We start from the raw sequence: 21,558 nt of genomic DNA on the forward strand, positions 1-21,558 counted from the left end.
ATGGCCTTTTTATTATTATTCAAGGGTGCACAAGGCCACATGACTAAAACATGTGGCTGCTTTCCATCTTGAAAGTGTTTCTGAGATAGCCGCACACAGTTCCAACCTTATTGACAAAAAAGACCTGAGTCACCATAATTGCCATCCTTGTGCTCAGGCTGGGACTTGAACCCATAACTGTCTGCTTCATAATCAAATGTTCTACCCGTTACCTCAAATTTGTGACATTCTCTGAGTAAATAGTGGTGTTAGGATATGGCTTTCCATTCGGACAGCTCTATTCCATTACATTCATCTACCTTTCTGACCTGCCGTCTGCAGTATCCCCTGTGGCAGATCTGATCTGGGTGACCAAAAGTAGCTGCACCTCAGTTAGGGCTTTGGCCCACCCCTTGATGCAGTGATCTTCAGGGCTGCTTCTTGGTGGTATTTTCTACTGTCTTCTATAACTGTGGACCATCTCTGGACTGTGTTTTTTCATAGATTTTTTCCAGAGTTTTGTGGTAATACCTCTGACCAACTTGCTCAAGCCAAAGCCCTATTTGAGCTGGATTAGTTTACCAGGGGACAGACTATAATTCAAGTAATTGCACAAGACATAGGACTTCAATCCAGTATGAATGTCCATCATTTTTACAGTTTTGACAGTAATAATTGACTGAATGAGCCTCACTAATTATAGTCTAGTTCAAATCAACCTCACTACAATGGCAGAACAAAAGACAGGGCTATGTGCTGTGTTGTTATTGTTATTGAGAGTGGTGCATTGCTTAAAGCTGGTGTAGCATTTTCAGAGCTCATAAACTTTAATGAGCCATTTGCTTTTTTTAATTATAAAGGTATGGTTAGGGTGTGATTACAAGCATGGAATGTTTTCATGCGAATTTGAAGTAAGATTTGATTTGTAAGAAACATGCACTATACATCAAAAATCACAATCCCTCTAATTTGTGTATTCAGCTCCTTTAAGATGAACCCTTTTGCTGACACAGGGGTTCAACTACACCTTTACATCTTGTTTAATCTCCATATTAAAGTGTTGCCAATAGATTGGGACAATTGGAAAAGCTTCACATGAATCCAAAGTCATCATGTCCAATGCTAAGTGTCCAGGTAAGCTAGAGGGGTAAAAGCTCCCCATCACTGGGTTGTTGAGCAGTGGAACTGCGTTCTCTGACGTGATGGAGCTTGATTGAATACATTTTGGATGAGTTGCTTTCGTGATTCAGAGCTAATCATCCAACATGAGTAGCCGATTTCACTAATGCTATTGTGGCTAAACAGTGTTCCCGATAGCTTATCGCTGCTGTGGGAAGAAAACCTCATATCTCCATTTTTGACATTTTTCAGTTTGTGACATAATTTGAAAATACCAGTTACCTTTTGCAATGTGTGTAAATTTCAAGCACGGTCTCTTTTACTGAGCACAGCAGCAGCAAACCACTCAGACCTACTGAACAGCCAGGTAAGCAGGACAGGTCATCATTAGCCACAGAACCAGACCGGCTAACCTCACCACCCAGCTCAAAAAAAGACAAATAACACATAAACATGTCCCAACCTCAACATCAGCGACTAATTTACAAGGTTTCAAGTCTCTCCTACCGGCACTGGCACCTTCCAAGAGCCTATGTGCATGGCCACTATGCTCTCCTACAGCTGCACAAGCTAGTGGCATCCTGCAACACTATTACTTTGGTGTGCAGAAAAGCGTACTGCTTATATATGTACTGCTATACTATTACATATGTACTGCTTATGAATGCTGCCAATGTTCAGTTATATGTTTATGAATGTTGAAATATGGACCATAGTCAGAAAACTGAAGACTGTAGACTTTGTGTCAGTATAAATCTGAGCAATGAACGTCATTGGTTGACTGATGTGCTGACAGATGGCACTTTTCCCGAGTATTTAAGACGTATTCCTGATTCCCGAGCCTATTTCTGGCTCTCTCCCATGATTCAGCAATCTTCTATTACTCTTTTTTTTTATGGGGTTCAAAAATAAATCCCTGTATCTTGCGTGTGGCTGCCTGGGTCTGCAATGCTGAGGAAGTTGTGCTCGGCTCTGATGGTTTTTATGTGCTTTCAGAACTATGAGCGTTGTTGCAAAGGTGTTACATAACAGTGCCGTTTGAGCACTATGTTTAGAACAGGCCCCCAGTGAGAGGGGAAGAAACCATGAGAACGCTGATCAGATGAGCACTATGGCAACCTTTTCATTTTCAGGTTACAAGAAGCACCGTGACATGCATTCGGGCGAAACTCAAGCTGATTCCAGGTCAAACCAATAGGGAGATGCTGTGATGTTCTCACCAAGTGATGACTAACTTTGGATGTTTGTTCAATATTGATTCATATATTTTTTTACTTGGTTCAAGCTGCTCCATAAAAGGTAGTATTTATTTATAAATGTGCAGACTTTTCTAATTTCTATGATTTTTCCCAAATTTAGTTGTAGTCCTATTTTAGGACAGCAGAGAGAGAGAGGGAGAGCGAGAGAGAGAGAGATGACAGAACGATGACTCATCATCTTATTTACAGAAGGGCATGCAATATTCATGCCTTTTTATACTGTCATTGTAAAAGCAGCAGCATGTTTGTTCTCTGTAGATCCATGTGCTCTCCTGGTCTGACATAACCAGTAAGAAAAATCAAGGCAAATTACCGTTAGCTTTAAGCAGATTAATGGCAGATTTTAAAGAGGTCTTCAGTTTTGTTTTTTTTTTTTACTTCACATAAAAACCATGTTTGGTTAATTTCTATCCAACTCTGCCTTAAAGGGAAACTCTGGTCAAAATGTTGTCAGAACAAAACCTTGTATCTCCAATTTTTTGTCATTTTCCAGTTTTTGACATACTGTGAAAATGCCCGTTGCCCTTTATGTTCACATTGTCTGTGAATTTCATGATGAATGGACCAAAAGAAACAGACCAAAATGACTCGGACAAATGTCTGGGTTCCATTGACTTACATTAAAAGTAGAGCAGGTTTTTTCCTTCTCCTGTAAAGTTACCAGTTTGGAGATAAGAGGCTTTCTTCCGACAACAGCAATACATTAGACTCCATGGAGAGGTTTTCTGGTTTGAACACTGTGAAAACCCCCCCTTCTGATGATGTATCTTGTGGGAGGACCATCTGAAATGCTACTAAACTGGGTTTGCTTTGGTGTTAAATTTTATCTTTATTTTTTACTATTTTTCGTAGCTGGTAAATACAGAAAGAAAGCAAAAAAGTGTAAGAAATATGAGGAAAGCAGATAGCAGGTAACCACTGGGAAGTCCAAAATCATGCTGTATTAACCCCTCAAGTGGCCAAAGTTTTATTACACACTTCTATAACCTAAGAATAGCTCGATCAGTTGCATTGAGGTCCCTGTCGCTACTGAATCATAAGCCTTAGTATGTAATAAGCCTGGGATTTTAAGGGGGTCTTCAAATCATCATTACAATGGAGAGAATGGATTACCTGAACAACAGAAATGACTCATCGGATGAGGAGGACACCGAGCTGCAAGCTAAAGATAGCAAGTTAGCTGGTTTGGCTTCTTTTCTGTGGCCGAAGGGGTAAAAAACTTGGATTGCATGGATGTGAGATGTACATGCTAACTCTTGTAATTGTGAGAACAGTGATGAATATAAACATAAAAATGCTATAAAATCATGAATTCAGTCAAAGCAACAAGGGCCACAATGCTGTGCTGCAGAAAACGGATTCATATTATAGCATTAAACTATCATTACAGACTCAAATGCCTCTTTTAATACAGCGGCTCTATGTCGTTCACTGAAAACGGGCATTTACGAGGTAGACCAGACATCCCTGTCTGGTGTGGGGATATACTACTGCTTTGAAGAGCAGATATGAATAATAGATCAGAGACGAAAGGCTCCTCTTGTAGCGGAATTTCCCCCTCCCTTTTCTGTGGCCTGCATTTTATGAGCTCGCCGGTGATAGAACAAGTCTGCCGTTTGCGGTATGCATGAAGTTCAGTCTTCCCTCACGAGCAGGAAGGTGTTAGAATTATCTGAAGCGGACAGTGGCAAGTCTATCCAGTTACCAAGGCGTATGATTATACACTGGGGTCGGTGGTTTCTAAGGCCTTATCATCACACACACAATGGTTGGAGAGGATGTTGGTGGTGTAATGAGTAGATACTTTTGCCAGAGTCTCATTGTCTTCACACCATCCTGTATCATCTCGTCTTGTTCTGGAACCGTGTCAGCTTGTGCGTTGTTTGTGCTGGTTTCTTAGTGAAGTAAACAAGGCGGTGTAGGAGGAGCTGCCTTGATAGCTAACATTTCAGTACATAACTCAATTTAGTTTGTAACTCAATAAAGCCAAGACCACCTGTGTTGAGTTCAAATCAAGATTGAATCAAAAGGGGGCAGAAACCGAACTGAGAGTGACTCGAGCGGGAGTGAGTCAAGAGCTAGACTCCAGTCCTCTTAAAGGCCAAGGCTCAATCTCAAATGGTTCCCTGCTCCCTGTATAGTTATGAAATTTTAGTATCCGCACCCAGATAGTGCACTATGTCCAGTAGGGTACGGGTGCCCATGTGTCTGAATCCCAAATGCTCTTTATTAGACATATTATGCCGTGCTTTGGTGCAGGAGGCAGTATTTTAAGTTTTACACCGTGCACTATGTAGGGAGTTGGAACCATTTGGGAGTTGGCCCAAGCTTTAACTAGTGTTTAAATACATCCAGTCCAACTTTTCGGATCTTTTCCAGTGATGTGCTGGAGTCATTTAAAAGTGAACTGTGCTCCCAACAGATGCACCCGGAATTACAGAATGACTTTCATTTGGATGCTTAACCCTTGTGTGGTGTTGATGTGGTTGTTACTCAGTGGTCTGCTGGACTCACCACATTATTGTTTTTAAATCAATACATTCATTCATTCATTCATTCATTCATTCATTCATTCATGTTCTAAGCCGCTTCTCTCTCAGGGTCGCGGGTTAAATCAATACAGCCTTAACAATTTATGTATAAATACCAGATGTTTAAAATAGCACAAGTGTTCAGCGTGGGGTTCTCCTTTAGCAGCTGTAGCCAGTCAGCAGCCTCTTCATGTTGTCCAACTTCACGCACACACAAACACACACAGATATACAAACACACACACTAACAGAGAACAGAGCACAGAGTGAAGGACACAGCACCTCCACACTTTTACTTCCCACGAGTTCAGCCCAACACCACATGCAATATAAATATGTGGGCAGTGAAATAATAATAAATTATGTTATTTCATTTTTTGGTAAACACTGAAAATGGGTCCCACAGACCTGAACACCACACAAGGGTTAAATGAAATGATGTAATTACATCATTGATGGCTGACATAGTTGTGTATTTATTTACATTTTAATTGAGTTTACATAAAAATATGTTCTCTTCTACTTACAAACACGAATGTGAGTGTTTTCCAGAACGACTGGCTGAATAAAACACAAACAGATGCAGCGATCAGTTTGGGAGCCGCTTGAATGAGTCATTTTAAGTGGTTGCAGGACCAGAGAGCAAACTTGGGAAGACCAATGGCCGAAACCAGGACGAGTTCCAGTACAAACACTCGAGTCCAAGACAGAAAAAAAACAGTGGACGTACAAACTTAAAAAGATGGTTCTCCAAGGGTTCTTTGGTGAAGGCAATGGTTCTATTTAGATGAGTTCTATATAAAACCATTTCATGCTTTAGATTGATGGACAGTGTGTTGTACATGGTTCTATATAGCACCAAAAAAGGTTCTGCTGTTGTTATGATGTGAACCTTTTAACAGTAGAAAAACCCGTTTTGGTTCTTTAGATTGATGGACAGTGTGTTGTACATGGTTCTATATAGCAGCGAAAAAGAGTTCTGTTATTTTTAAAATTTTAAGCTTATAACAACAGAAGAACCTTTTTTTTCGGTTCTTCAGATTAACTGAGAGTGTGTTGTACATGGTTCTACATAGAACCAAAAAGGGTTGTCCTGTTACTACGATGTCAAGCTTGTAACAACAGAAGAACCCTTATTGGTCCTTCAGATTGATAGTGTGTTTGTTGTATAAAGTTCTGTGTAGCACCAAAAATGTGAGCCTTGTAATACTAGAAGAACCTTTAATGCTTTCCAAAAAGGTTCTGTATAGAACCAAATACAACACACTCTCCATCAACCTGAAGAACAAACTCCACCATGCAAAGAACCATTTAAGCGCGAAATGATCCTACATACCCTGTCTTCACTAACCCTAAGAACCCTTAAAGAACCAAGCACCTCAACACTACTCAACAGCTCTTGACTCAGATTTCAGGCGTGTGTAAAGTTCGTAGTGTCGTGCTATTAAAACAGAAGCACCTAAAGAACCCATTCATGGTGACACATTAAACAACCCTGGGTTAAATTCCACTCCTGGTCTATCGATCGGTATGAAGCGGCGTGTTTTCTAATGTTTCGGTGTGTCTGTCCCTTTAAAACAGCGCGCAGAGCGGAGAAACATCTGGTTGTTGAATGAAACCCAGCCATTCATAAAAACAGCACAGCGCCTGGCTGCGATTGGCTGCCGACGGCCTAACACATACCGGAGCCCTGCGCGGCCTCCCATTGGACGCTGGAGTGAGTGACGCGAAGAGTCAGCCAATGAGCGCGCTCGCCAGCGTCGAGCGCTCGCCCTCGGAAAAGCAGGCGAGTCCATTGAGAAAATCTTCAGTCTGGCTGAGTCGATACGGAGAGCGCCGCGCCGCGCCGAGCAGAGCCGAGCCCAGCCGAGCCGAGCCGTGCAGGGAAGCGCCCCGTGTTTGCTTTGGGATTTAATCACATCGCTGGAGCTTCTTCTTAGTCCGGAGGATTAAAGCCCTGAGCCGTGAGTATCTTTGCACGCGTCTGTGGTGTTTAGGCACAGCTTTTTTTTTTTTTTTTGCAATAAGTAGTTTTCTTGCATTTCTTTTGTTTTTTCCTCCTTCGCGAAGTTCAAGTCACTCGCAGCTCGAGGTTTTGTTTATGCTCCGGGCTCCGCGGAGCGCACGCCATTTTCTTGGTGCTTATTAGAGCCACCATTTTCCTGTTTTTCTCACGCTGGTTTGTTAGTTTCTAACGCGAAAACGTGTCGTGTGCGTTTCTCAGAGGGCATATGGTCTTAAGTGAAACCTCATGGGGGAGAGGGGGGGTCGCTTAGGTTTGTGCTGCAAGTGTGGTGGGATTTATGAATGGCGCGTTTGAGGGTTGTTTTTTTTCCCGTGAGGGATCAAATTTCACTTCATTGAGAAAAACAAGAGGCCGAGAGAGGAGGAGAGAAGAGGGGGGGAGGAGAGGAGAGGGGGAGACCGGGGAGAGGGGTTGAACTTCTTGAACCCAAAGCGCCTTATGGCGTTAACCCTTACCTGTGACTTTGTAGTATATCTTTATGAGGCGGTTTGAAGGGAAACTCCACCGTTTTTTCAAAATTTCTGAATAACTCGGTTCTGCAGAGAAACTTACAGGCTGGTTTGAAATCAGAGGTATGTCTACAACCCAAACGTGGCCATTTTATTCACCGTCCAAAACCCATCGTGTAACGTGGATGGTGGTTAAAATGGCCATAAATCCGAAAATAAAAAGTAATTTTTTTTTTTTTTTTTGGGGAACTACTTTAGCCCACGAAGCTGTGCGTCTATCCCTCCGCCTTGAGTGTGTTAAACATGGGTTAAAATGCATCTAAGCCAAAACTTTTTCACAAACCCATCATAAAAACAGCGCGTCAGACAGGCGGCAGCACATGTCCAACCACTTCACGTAACTGTTTGGCTTTCTGTGAGGGACTTTCAGAGGTGGACGTCTGGTTCCTATCGGCACCGCTATGAAGAGTTCTGACTCGCCTAGTGACTCTAGAACGGAGCACTTCGCCCCAGACCGCTCCGCGGAAATTTTAAAAAATTGGTGGCGTTGCCCTTTAAAGGTTTCTGCGTGTTTATAATCTGGCCGGAGACTTTAGTTTTATGACGGGAAAAAACCTGATTGTGCAGCTTGTGCGTGAACCTTAACGTCCCCGTTGGGAAGCCGTGATAAACTACAGGAAGCAATAAGATGAACATGAATGTTTAACTACGTCCTATTTTGTCGCGCTGCTCGCCAAGACCCGCTGGGTCCTCTTGGCTCGGTACCAGCAGCGGTAACGCTACGTGCGTCAGGGAGAACAGACACGTGTTTGTGACCAACGCACCAACATTTAGGTTCCCTTTCCCCCCCAACATGGTGGACTTTGTTCTGTCTTGGTGTGTTGATCTCTCCCCCAGCCCACCCCTGCCCCCCCCCAGCCCACCACTGCCCCCCCCCAGCCCACCACAGCCTACCCCTGCCCCCCCCCAGCCCACCACAAAACCTTACCTAAGATCAAACCCAGTGGACACAGCTCACTTAGGAAAAGCACCGAAGGCTGAACGCGTGTAATCAGTTACGTGCTTGGATGTAGGGCTGCGCGATATGTCGATATTTTCTCATCATCGTGATATTTTTGTCACAATATGCTTTTCTGAGCATATCGTCGATATGGGTGACGACGTGTTTCAGTACAAAAACACGTGCATAAAACACTGAATAAAAACACCTGTAAAATATTAATAATAATGTTACACTAGATACTCTATTTTTTCCAAAATCTCACAAAGACCTAATATCATGACGCACACTGTGTATTGTGATTAAAAAATATTGTGATATAATATTTTTGCCGTGATATCGGCCACCCCTACATCTTCGTAGGTCACACGGGAAAACTTCTGTTTTTACTTATTCCACGCTGTACCTCGCTGTTACTGGCTGGCAGATTGATGTAATTCCTCTGTTAATGTTTCATGAAGTTCATTAGGGATGCAACGGTCATTCATTTTATGGCCGGTGCTCTGATTCTAATTTCTTTACAGCCAAATTGACCAATGGACTTTATTATTATTATTATTATTATTATTATTATTGTTATTGTTATTATTATTGTTATTATTATTATTATTATCCTTTTTAGCCTGCATCTCACACGGTGTGGGTTAGTACATTCTAATAGCCAAACACACAGTATGGAACTGTGTGCATAAGTTTGGGCACCCCTGAGCAAATTACTTCATTACTTTTGGTTGTTTTTCAAATGAAAATTAACACATTTCTGTGTGTTTTAATGCAGAATTATCAGTTATGGTTTGTTTGCTGTGGGGCAAGGCGTTTTATGGGCATGTGCAAAATATTTCCAGTACAGTAAATTTTCTGTAGTAGTTTAGAAACTTCAAATAACTATAAATGGCATTATAGCAACTATAAATACTATTGTTTGCTCTTTAATGGGCCAAATTTAAAATGATTAAATTAAAAAAATCAGGTGTGTGTATAAATAACATGAACCAAACAAGGTACTATGCTGAAAAGTGAGAGGCAACTGCCTGTTTAGCATGAGTTATACATGATTATGCTACAGTGTGTAGTTATAGGAGTAGCAGTCACATTGAAGTACAGGCTCCTGCTATACACTATGAATTGCAACACAGATTTGCCAGAAGCATATCATTCACATCATGCATCCCTAAAACTTATAGAAGTTACAGAACTACCAACTTTTTGCATCCTTATTTTTTTATTTTTTCTCATTTATTTTAATGTTTTGCTTTCATTGCCAGACTCAGGCTCATTAAACAGATTTATCAGTCCACTCATGCTTTAGCAGGACCTTCAGAGGGCCTGTTGAGCTCCTCTCTAAAGTGGATCCACCCATTTTCTACACACTTTAAAACAGTTAATAGCGAAATAATACACTGGATACAGATGCTTAATTCCCGCATTCAGAATACTTCTTATATTCCATCTCAACCCTGTTTGTATTTTCCTATTTTTCTCCTTTTTTTCTGGTTAGGCTTAGCGAGAGTGGCTCTCTCTCCCTTGGGCAACAGATGGCTATGTGTGGTTATGTAAGGCCCCCATCTGTACCGTGAGGCTTAAATGGTGTGGCGTGTGTGTGCGTGCGAGTGAGTGTGTCGCTGTTCTTAAGCAGCGTTCTCCGTCGGAAGGGGAAAAGAGTTGGTGCTCCACAAACAAACGAGCTGGTTGAAGGTGCCACACATCAAAGGGACAGTTGGTCTCGTCCTGTCAGTTTTAGGGACGTTCGCTGACAGCTGCCCAGGTCTCTGGCCGAGTACTCAGCTCTCTCTAAGTGCCACTTTTCTCGGCTCTTCCTTCACCAGGACCCGGCAGGCGAGAGGAGATCTCACTCGCGAAGGGAGATACCCACCCCCCCAATCCCTGTTTCTCTCTCTCTCCTTCCCTCCTTCTCCGACCTGGTCCAGGCCTCCAGCCACGCTGCAGAACCCGCAGCATGGACGGCTTTTATGACCAGCAGGTCCCTTTCATGGTGCCACCCAGAGTAAGTGCCCACCTTTGCTTACATTTACAGTATTAGTAGCCAATATAGTTTATAATTGATATTCTTAGTGCTGGTGAAATGCATCATTAGTATTTCGATGCGGTCGGAACAAAATCTCCAAAATGGTAACTTTACAGGAGAAGGAAAAAACCTCCTCACTTTTAATGTAAGTCAATGGAACCAGACTTTTTTCCAAATCATTTTAAGCTGTTTATTTTGGTCCATTCATCATGAAATTTACACACAATGTAAATGGCAATAGCTTCTTTTGAATTAGGTCAAAAACTGAAAAATGACAAAAACGGAGATACGAGGTTTTGTTCTGATATTTCCGGTGTCCTAACAAAATCTCATGATGGCGTGTTCTTACACTTACTGTAAAACTGTCAGGTCATCATGAAATATTCACCTAAAAGCTAGAATAGAAGATGTTGTTATGAAGCTTTGAAATGACAGGAGTGGTCTATACAGTATATATGACTGCTGCCATTGCTAACCGTCATCTATATCTATAGAAATGTCATGCCGAGGAGTCGGCCTGCCGGCCACTGAGTGAGCGGAAGAGGAAGTTTGTGGACACTGAGCTTGCCCAGGACACGGAAGGTAAAGAACTGCAGCCCCTTTGCTGCTGTTACTGCAGCCACAAGATATGATCCAAACAGAGCCGTACCCCGTCATGTGACTCTCATGTGTAATCCTGAATTAATCCTCATATTTCCCCAGAGCTCTTTCAGGACCTGAGTCAGCTGCAGGAAATATGGATAGCTGAAGGTAAAATTCCTCTTGGTGGCAGACAGAACATTCCTAGGCCTTTTATTAATTTCCCTATTAATTACTTTTTAACCTCTTGACATTTTTGTTGTCATTTCTTGTTTTGATATTTTGGTTTGTCCATCTGTATTTACACAACCGAATCAGAAGGCAAATTATTCAGCAACTGCATGAAGTACATTTAAATTTCTATTTTATTTATTTTTAAAGCTCCCCTCAAATCAAATCGTTTTATGATCTCCACACATCACTACATGCTCACAAATTACTGCTGAAGCCAGAAATCTCCGCCGCTCTTTGTGTTATTTTCTAAAAGTGATGTTTCCAGAGCAGATCACTGAAGAGACGCCGTCTGTTTATAGTTTAGAGCCCAGATTTGGGGAAAAACGGGTCGACTTTCAGTAGAAAAACAAAGTTCAGCTTCTTTTATTATAAGGGTTTAAAATGACGTCACCGTCTATTAGACTGGAGAGAAGAGCTACAGCCTCACACGACGCCCAGCTTCTGAATGGAGCTTATGGAGTATGAACGTTATGAAGAATATGACCAAGTGGGTTTTGGGACCACCGGTGGTCTCGAGGAGGTGAAGAGGTTAAATGTCTTTTTTTTTGTTGTACATTGTGTGCAACTATTAATGTCCAGGCCTGAAGTGGGCAAATTGGCTGATTTAGCTTCCCAGCAGTCGATGCCCAGAACTCTCGACTGACAATAGAAACGGATTCAGCTCAAATAAACAAACATTACTCATAACATGTTTAATTAAATGTAATTCATGCTTTCTTCAAGTTACTTGTGTTTGCCTGTAAATAATAGATGAGCAATCGATAAAAATGCACCCAGTCCACATTCTGTTTGATGTGACTTCAGACAAAGACGATTGTAACCCCATGTTTTATGTGTTATACACTGTATATACTATAGTTTTCACCATAATGTTGAATATAGGTGCTAAGTTCTGGTTCTAAAATCTAATTGGCTGAGCCACCTTTGAAGCCATAGTGAAATACTCAGTATGCACCTGTGAAGTCTAAGCCCATAGTGTTTAAAGCCCATTCAGAACCAGACTGAGCTCACTCTTTATCTTCCACTGTCTCCAGCCCAGGTACCTGACGACGAACAGTTTGTTCCAGATTTCCAGTCGGATAACTGTGAGTATCTGATCCTAGAGTGTGCAGGCGGGGAGGGAATGGGATTGGTTGCAAGGCTGCCAGTAGTTACTTATTTGCATGCGTTTCATGAATTATTAATGACAGTCTGTAGAGTGAAAATTTCAGTCTTCATGGATTATCACAGATTTGATGATACCCTGATATTGCCAGATAATGTTAATGGCCACTTTGGTTATATCATAATAATATTTTTTTTGGCCAGTTTTCATCAGCATCAACACGTACTGATAATAAGAGGGAATGCGGTCTGCAGTGTCCAGGACATTTTTAGCTGCAGAGTTGGAAAAACATTCTTAACTTTTAATGAAAACACATTTTATTTCAAGTGATTTTGGAGCATGAACGGTGATCCGGTCATCACGACGTTCTCACACTATGTAAGAACAGCTGTTGAGCTCAAATTATGTAGAAAAATGAAGAAAAAAAGTATATACATTTTTAAAAATCAGAAAAACAGTGACTATGTAACAACACACAGCAGTGTAACATGGTGATTAAAGTTATACTGCTTGTCAGTTGCTACATGCATTTTTTTCAGTACAGTGGCAGAAACAAAAGGTTAAAACCCAAATTAAGACCCCACTGGGGTTGTCCTGGATTAAATTGATCTAGTTAAGATGCTTCTGTAATACTCTTTTCTTATTAGATTATGTACTTAGGTATTCGATCCAAACTGAAGTCATCACAGTGACTAAACCCGTAAGACAAGATTTCAGAGTTGCCGTGTTGCTGTAATACAATCCCTGGTTAAGTTAAAATATTTAATGTGTTAAATTAAACAGGACGTAAGTGTTAAACATAATTTAGCCACTGTTGGGTTAAAAGATCATTGTGTGAGTTTTTTTGGTCTTTTTTGCTTGTCTTTCGTGGGGAGGGGGGAGGGGGGAGGGGGGGGGTGAATGGACCTCAGTAGGGTTTCCAATTTTCATTCCAAGCTGTTCTCAAGTTCTGGGCTCCAAATGTTTGGATTGAAAAACTGTGCAGTGCGTGTGAGCTTGAGGGGGTTGTTGTGCAAGGGCCCAGCACACTACTGCAGTGCTGTAAATCACTGCAGCCTTTAGCATAGTGACATTTTAATGGGCCAGGATACACACACACACTCGCACACTCGAACACAAACACACTTACTTCATTATGTGGCGAACACTGGTCTGGCTGTTTTCCTTGTTAGGCTTTTTTTCCTCCCCTTTGGCATCTGAATACGTTTGGTTGCGTGTTCTATAGTGCTAATGTGACTTTATGAGTCTTGCCAGCGTTAACACATGCATATGTTTGTATAGGGGGGGTTGAGTTTGTCTGGCATGGTACTGCAGCTTTGGCAGGAGGCCTGTAGGACTCACAGAACCCTCTTTCACCATGCCTTGGCAAAAGAAGCCCTTTAGCCCTATAGGTCCTGAGACCTTGTGACACCTTTTTGGAAGAGATCAAATCTGCGCCATTTAGACAAACATCTAGGGCACATGGAGTCATTTGGGCATAGCGTTGCTCTCACGAAGTGCCAAGAGTTACTTGAGTGCTAATAGCTCCACCTTGTGGAGAATCTTCAGCCTGCTAAATGTGAGTGAGTTACAAGCCAGGTCTACAAGGTGCCTCACAGCTAGACTTTCAAAAAGCATAAATACTCTTGGAGCAGATTTATGATTGACTTTATTTGGTAAAAGGTGGTGAAAATGGTTCCTACATTACCATAGAAAAGCAGGGGCTCTCAAACTGGTCTTGCGAGGCCCTACAGATGGTCCACATTTGTACCTATGTGATTGAGCAAAAATGTGGACTGTCTGGAGGGGGTTCCTGAGAAGCACTGCCCTAAAGAACCTCTCAGTGGATGCTCGTTGAAAGACCATGTTTGGTTATGAGATCTGGAGGTGTGAAGAGCCTTTTTATCCCATTTTATCAAAGAACCATACATCCCAGAACTTTATTTTGAAGGGTTATTCAAACTGCCTCTGTGAATGGTGGCTCTCATTCCCTCTTTGGTTTGGTTATCTGGATTGGTAACGTCTGAATGACTTGTACTAAAGGCTTTGTTTGTTGCTGTCTTCGTCTTTCCCTCTGCAGTGATGTTCCATGGCCCTCCTCAAACTAAAGTGAAGAGGGAGACAAGCCCAAGCAGAGAGTTTTCCCCCTGTGGACAGGAGCAGAGACTCTCCCCATATGGAGAGAAGTGCCTTTACAACTACAGGTGTGTGTCTTAATGATCACCAATTCTGTTACTAGAGATTCACCAGCCTGCACAGTTCAGCTCTAACCTAATCCCTCACACTTGATCTAATTATTGTCTTCAAGTCCTCGATTAGCTCAATGAGTTAAGTTAGATTTGGATTGGAGGTGAAACTTCAAGGAAGGTGCATCTCCAGCCAGGCCACTAATTACGTTCTTCTGATTTTTCTGTATTGGTGGAAATCTCCATAGAGCAGTTTTGATGTCTCCAAGTTTTACATTACAACACCACGTTCTGGACTACGATATTTCAAACAACAGCCAAAACTACTGTTGAGCTATAAGGGAACTCAACAGAGAGTTCAAGCTTGTTATTTAGTCATTTAAATTGAAATGAAATTAGTTATTTAAACGGAAATTCCAAGAAGTTTATGATGTAAAGACAATCAGAATGCTTTGATGTAAAATGAGCTGTTCTAGGGAAGCTTATCAAGTCAGAATTGTTCACAGTGGTGGTGATAGGAACCAGGCGTCTTAAGAGTTCAAGGTCACGGAAAATAATTTCATGAAATGGTTATGAATACCATGCTCTATGTCTGAGAGTGTGTTTTATGATAGTTCACAGATAGAGGGTTGAAAATATTGGCCTAAGATAATGTATTTTTTTTTTTTAATGTATTTTTGGCAGAGCAAAATTACATATAGAACTCCGAGGATGTGTAAGTTATTGGGTGGTTTTCGAAAATTAAATTAATTGCCTATATTTGCGTTGTAGACATCGCAACTATGGTTCCTATCACCACCACTATAAGAAGTCCCTAAGTTTACTGTTATCATGAAATGTTTCTGACAGACCCAAACTGACCGCCCTTTCTTTTCAGTGCCTATGACAGGAAGCCATTTGCATTCAACAAGCCACTGACTTCACCGTCCACCCCTGTCTCACCTTGTGACTCCTCCCACAACGCGGTGACACACACCCTGCAGAAGAGAGTCACACCCCCAATCCATACTCAGACACAGGGACTGCCAGCACTGGCTGGCCACACCCACAATCCAAGCCAAAACCATCACAGAACACAGACCCCAGTTCACAGCCAAAGCCCACCTTTTGCAGTGCCCCACCTGCCTGTCAGTAACCAAGATGCCTCCTACAGTGCAGATCACAGGTATGCCCATCAAAGCTGAGAGCTCTTTTGAGGTCATTCATTGCATGCTAGGGCTGCACCTTACAAACAAATCATCAGACTGTGATTCTGTTTCTACGTATTTCAGTTGCATTGATTTGTCTAATGTCCCACACAGCACTCATCAAAATATCCTGTGATTGGTCAGATACTCTCAGCACAGAAAATAAAGACTTTTGTGATTAATGAAATGGCCTTTCTATTATTTCTATTATTATTTTCTATTATTATCATATTGCCGTCCATATAGTCCTACAGCATGAAAGTCGACTGTTAATTGATGTCAGTTGGCTGATGTCACGTCTTAATCTGTCTTGTGCCTACGTGGTCAGTAATCAGTGCTGTGATCAGCTGATGCTGTGCCACGGGGTATTAACCCCCTAATGATTCTACACTGACCTGGAAAGCAAAGCTATCTTTATCCCAAGGTTTAACTCATGGAAATAAGCGTTGGAGGTCCTGTTTGCCCTTATTATGGTATACATCATCTAGGGCTCGGTGTCCATTCCACGTCCTCCATTCGTTTTCTTAACTCTGCTTTTGTGATTTAACCATTTTATTATATTTTTGGACACAGTTACTTTGCACACTGGGACTGAATTCCACTCTGCCAAAATAATAATGATAATAATAGGTCTAAAATAATGGTTGTAAGTGCCTCTGAGATCAGAAGAATGGAAGAAATGTGAAGCAGATAAGAGAAAGAATGTATCGGGAAGAACTTCATACCCCAAACAGTAACCCTTTCATTCTTATTCTTTTTCGTTTTAGGTTCCACAGGCAGCTTTCAGAGCCATGTCTGCCCTTTCCACAGCCTGATGCCCGCTGCAGGACACCCTACCCTCCACAGAGCCAGCACCCCTTCCCACGGGACAATCGACCACCCTACCATCGCCAAATGTCCGACCCCCTGGTTCCAGTTCCTCCGCGAGGGTTTAAACAGGAGATGGTGGATCCCCGATACCCTGAACAGAGCGGGCCTAACGTGGGAGCCCCTCGGGCCCCTTTGTTCCAGCAAATGTCCATCAAACAGGAGCCCAGAGACTTTGGCTTCGACTCTGGTAAGTGTGACTGGCTATGAGCCACGGAAACACTACATGCAGTATGTGATCTTGGCGTGAGATTATGGTGCACAATTGCAATTACGTCAAAGGCACGTATTTCTGTGAAACCTTTTCATTTGCGTTATAGCTCTCTCTCGCTCGCTTGCTCGCTTGCGCTGTCTATCTCTCTCTCTCCCTTTTCCACTTGGTCTGTGATGGCGAGATGTGATGTAACAGCAAATCCTCTTAGTTCCTACTGGCTCTGAAATACTCTTGGCTGTGAATACTGTGTGCGTTTCAAAAGAGCATGTTTCAGGCATGATGGAACACTGTGCTTTGGCATTATTGCTGGCTTGAATGGAAAGAAAGTCTCTACTTAATCAGTTTTTGTCTTTAATTCTGGAAGATAATTGTACTGAATGCGGCAAACAACAAACTGAATTGAATTCATCTCTATCTTGCAGAGATACAGAACTGCCAGACATCTTTCGGAAAGACATCAAGCTTCTATCGGGCCAACAGTGAAGGTAAAAATTCATACATCAATTAATCAAATGTAACTGCGACCACAATCCACTTGTAGGTGCCTTCGCTCTTGCTTTCCTGTTTAACCTGTTAAACATCCTGAAACACAACAGCACTGAAAGTCAAAATCCCATAATATCTCTCGGATTAGGAGTAAATTGGAGCGAATATTTTTGGTCCGGAGTTAAATGTGTGCTTATTCTGCTTTAATCTGTAATTATTTTGTATCTACTCTTAAACTAATGTGCACGTAATCATGAGAGGAAGTGGACTCTTACACTTTAGACCTTCTTAATATGCGACCCGGTCGTAATCATGGCTGAGCGCTGTCCTTGGCTGACCCGTCTCGTTTCCACTGTGTGCAGGGTTCATCTATGACGGAGAGCCTCACCTGTACTATGATGATGCATGTGTGGTGCCTGAGCGGGCCGAGGGGAAGGTCAAGCAGGAAGGGACGGGGTTCCGAGAGGGGCCGCCATACCAGCGGCGTGGGTCCCTGCAGCTTTGGCAGTTCCTGGTCACCTTGCTGGACGACCCGTCCAACAGCCACTTCATCGCCTGGACCGGCCGTGGCCTCGAGTTCAAACTCATTGAGCCGGAAGAGGTCAGTTTATTGTTTGCGGAAAGGGACACTTCTGCTTAGTTACAGGGTTTCTACTGGGTGCTAGCGTGGCTGTCGTATATGTCGGAAAACTCTAACCAAATCCATGTGTGTGTCCAGGTGGCTCGGCGCTGGGGCATCCAGAAGAACCGGCCTGCCATGAACTACGACAAGCTGAGCCGATCTCTGCGCTACTACTACGAGAAGGGCATCATGCAGAAGGTAAAGGCACGTTCCCGTTCCAATTTCCTTACTTTTGCTTCCTTTAGTGCCCATCATGTACAGCTGGGGTTAGAAATGGTACACGGATTAAAAACCATCAAAAATGAGCTGTTTTTTTACAGAACATAATCAAAAACGGCAACAGAATCAAGTAAGAACTTAAAACCATTTTTAAATGTTGTCAACAACCTTATTTTCTTCTGATTCACTTTCATAGAAACAGGAATTAGAAAGTAAATCACTGCCGTTTCAATTATTTTTTGAAGCAAAACCGAATCTATATCTCCGTTTTTGCCCTTTTTTTAGTTTTTGTGGTCATTTGAAAGCGTCTTTTGCTCTTTACATTGCGGGTAAATTTCACGATGAATGGACCGAAAGGAACAGCCCGAAATGACTTGGAAAAATCTCTGGTTCCACTGACTTGCATTAAAAGTAAAGTATGTTTTTTCCTTTTCCTGTCACCTTCCCATTTTAGAGATACGAGGTTTTGTTCCGACAGCTTCCGACACTTTTTTAAAAAATGTATTTATTTATTTATTTATTTATTCCATCTTACTCCAGGGTTCTGTCCTGCCTCCCCAGTTAGTAGGATGAAATATTAGATTATTAACCAGCATTTAATTCAGGAATTTCAGGGTTTTTGATGTTATGGGGGGAAAAAAATATTCTCGGTTTTCATTTTTAGTCCAATTTAACATTTCCTAACTCCTGCTGTACAGTAGCCAATCCCATTATTTAGAGCCTCACCATATATTTTTCCATCAATTCAAGATTTTCCAGGATTAATGCCTCTTTCTCTTTCCACAGGTGGCAGGTGAGCGCTATGTGTATAAGTTCGTCTGTGACCCGGAAGCTCTCTTCTCCATGGCCTTCCCCGATAACCAGAGGCCCAGCCTGAAAGCCGACCCAGATGGGGTGCAGGTCCCAGAGGATGACACCGTCCCACTGTCCCACTATGAAGAGGCAAGCGGCGCCCCCTACCTCAGAGACGGACGCGATCAGTGCTTGGCAGGATTACCTTTCACCGAGAGCTACGCGTTCTGAACTGCTTTTGAATGTGTTCGGACTCCTAATCGCCCTCCTAGCCGCTGAGCAGGACTGACGAACACTCGCACACATAAAATCCCATACATGCCTATTCGGGCCCGATCCATCATGTTATAAACAGTGGGAATATATCACCTGCTTTTTTTCCCCCCTCCCCTTTTCTTTTCTGCACACTCGATTCTCACCTCCTCTTGTGATTTGAACTGGTATCATGATCATAAAAACACACAAACCACAAATTCTCTCCTGTAATGGACCTCTTATTTCGTCTCGCAAGTTTTTTAATCGATGAAAATAACTGAAAGGGACTCCGCAGTATTTTTCGACAAGCTTCGGTTTTGTATGTATAAATATATATAAGTGTATATTTTAAAAGGCGGCTTTTGTGCGCTGTTTTTCTCCGCGTAGAGCCTGGCGTCTACCTTTCAGCTCTGTCCTTCTGAAATCCTTTATGACAAAATGTACTGATGCACCTCTGATGCTTTTGAATGCTGAAGTCTACAAGTATCACCTTAATATGAACGATTCGCAGTTTTATTCCAGCTGTGCAAGTGTACATGCTTTATCACTGGCCAGAAAGAGTGCGCGGGTTCTGCTTTTGTATTATGATTTTAATGATCCTTCTGAACAGAGATGGGTGGGAGGGGGCAGGAATATTGAAAGAGTAAAATCTATGTATATTATATGAGTATATTTTTGCAAAGTCTGCATTTATTTTGTGTCTTTGTATAAGCTGTATACCAGAATTTCATCACTCTAATTAATACCTGTTCATTTTATACAGTGGTGAGTGACAAAGTGGAATCTATGGGCTTTTATACCAACATATATCTGAAGTGTAAACATCGGGATTTTGCATGTCAGTTCCAGTTTCTGCATGGAAAAAAAAGAATTGTGCGCTCGAGTTTGTTGACATGCAAAGCAGTTCATAGGTTCTCTGTAACAGAACAACATTCTTTGCAGTTGCACGGAACCAGGTGACGGTCCTGCAACCTTCAGCAACAAGTTTTGACCTGTGAAGACCCTCGGGCAGCTTGAATTTTGGAACTTGTGAGCTGTTTCGCTCTTTTTAGTCATTCGGCTTTCTATAGCAACCGATCACAAGCTTGTCCGAGCACATAAATCTGATCAAGCTGCAGGAAAAACGGACAAATTCTAAACTTTTACAGTTGCTGTCTAAAAGTAGCCCAGTGTTGGGTTTGTGCTCAAGGCCTTTGTTACAAAGAACCCAGTAACTTGTTTTAGGGTGGGTCTGCCTTTTAATCGCAATGGTCGGACTTACTGTAAGGGGAACCGATCTCTGTTCAGCAGTGAGAAGGACATGGCCCCCTGTAACGAGCTTCACGGGTAACTTGGGTGTCCCTACCTCCACTATTGAGCTTTTTAATCTGTTCTGGATACAATAAACTCATTTCTGCTTCACTTAAGCCTTGTTCTTTGGCAGCGTTGAGTCTAGTGTGAAGGATCATGCTCTTTTATGAAATCTACTGAAGTGTCTGGAAGCCACATGACCAGCACGCTTGTTCCAGCGATGGTGTGTAACGTGTTATAACCGGATTATCTTGCTGCCATTGACACGACGCTCAAAGCAGCTGCGAAGGAGCAAAATCATTTTAACAGAATCGTTTGGTATCAGTACGTTATAAACATAAGCAAGTGTATATTATACTTAATAACTTAGTGCAGCTTCATAATCACAGACTACATTGGGAGTGAGGGAAATGCAGGTCTTCAAAGCTGTAGTTAAAAGGCAAGTCCACCTATTTTACAGAATTCCTGCCTAAACTGACCAGACCTGAAGTCATTCAGAGCGGTTTGATGAGGAACGTGCCATTCTAGACTCACCAATTCAGGATTATTCACGGTGCTGGTGATGGGAACCAGACGTCGGAAGCGTGTACTGCCTTATCACACAAGTTATCACACAAAATAGCTTTTTTGCGAAGCCGTATGGCGAGTAATGTAAAAATAGTGCCCAAGGGAAGCTTTAACACTATATAACACTATTAACAAGACTTAAAGGGAAACTCCACCCATTTTTCAAAAATTCTAGATAGTTAAACGGTTGAGACGTAAACAGTCTTTCAGGGTGGTTTGGTGTGAAATGCTCAGTTCTAGCATAACTTGCCATAAATCATCTACTGTGGTGGTGATGGGAACCAGATATCCCCCTCTAAAAGCTCCCTTTACAGAATGTGATTAGAAGAGATGGTTAGATATACGCTGTGCGATGTCTGACACACCAATAGTTTTGTGATGAAGTTTTGGATTCAAATATATTTTTGTTGTATTTTTTCAGATTTATGACTATGTTACAGTCATCAACATTACTTCTAAAGACTCAGAGGACACATGCAGGTACACTGGTGGTTTTGGGTAGTAAATGATTTTGACGTGTTTCACACCAAACCACTCAGAATGATTTTGTTTACATCTCAAGGACTGAATCACTGAGAAATTTTGAA

The 21,558-nt window shown here is 42.1% G+C and overlaps 1 protein-coding gene across 2 annotated transcripts; it reads left to right on the forward strand.

Annotated features, from left to right (window-relative positions):
• Positions 1–6,693: 6,693 nt before the first annotated feature.
• On the forward strand, positions 6,694–20,515 carry etv5b (ETS variant transcription factor 5b). 2 transcript variants are annotated; one of them, XM_017715208.2, is made up of 12 exons: positions 6,694–6,852; positions 10,190–10,368; positions 10,884–10,971; positions 11,092–11,139; positions 12,237–12,287; positions 14,367–14,490; positions 15,350–15,637; positions 16,427–16,716; positions 17,163–17,225; positions 17,589–17,827; positions 17,945–18,052; positions 18,854–20,515. In XM_017715208.2, the coding sequence occupies exons 2-12, from the start codon at positions 10,321–10,323 to the stop codon at positions 19,088–19,090; spliced, it is 1,584 nt and encodes a 527-aa protein (XP_017570697.1). In that variant the 5' UTR covers positions 6,694–6,852; positions 10,190–10,320; the 3' UTR covers positions 19,091–20,515. The 2 variants fall into 2 exon arrangements, with proteins under 2 accessions (XP_017570697.1, XP_017570698.1); XM_017715209.2 differs by having other exon boundaries at positions 17,945–18,046.
• Positions 20,516–21,558: the final 1,043 nt, after the last annotated feature.

Source organism: Pygocentrus nattereri, chromosome 30 (assembly GCF_015220715.1).
Source record: "Pygocentrus nattereri isolate fPygNat1 chromosome 30, fPygNat1.pri, whole genome shotgun sequence".
In the NCBI taxonomy this organism is placed as follows: Eukaryota; Metazoa; Chordata; class Actinopteri; order Characiformes; family Serrasalmidae; genus Pygocentrus; species Pygocentrus nattereri.

Coding starts and splice junctions, on each gene's coding strand:
- etv5b (XM_017715208.2), top strand. CDS start 10,321: ATGGACGGCTTTTATGACCAGCAGGTCCCTTTCATGGTGCCACCCAGA. Junction 15,638..16,426: donor TCCTACAGTGCAGATCACAG/GTATGCCCATCA, acceptor TTTTCGTTTTAG/GTTCCACAGGCAGCTTTCAG. Junction 17,828..17,944: donor AACTCATTGAGCCGGAAGAG/GTCAGTTTATTG, acceptor GTGTGTGTCCAG/GTGGCTCGGCGCTGGGGCAT.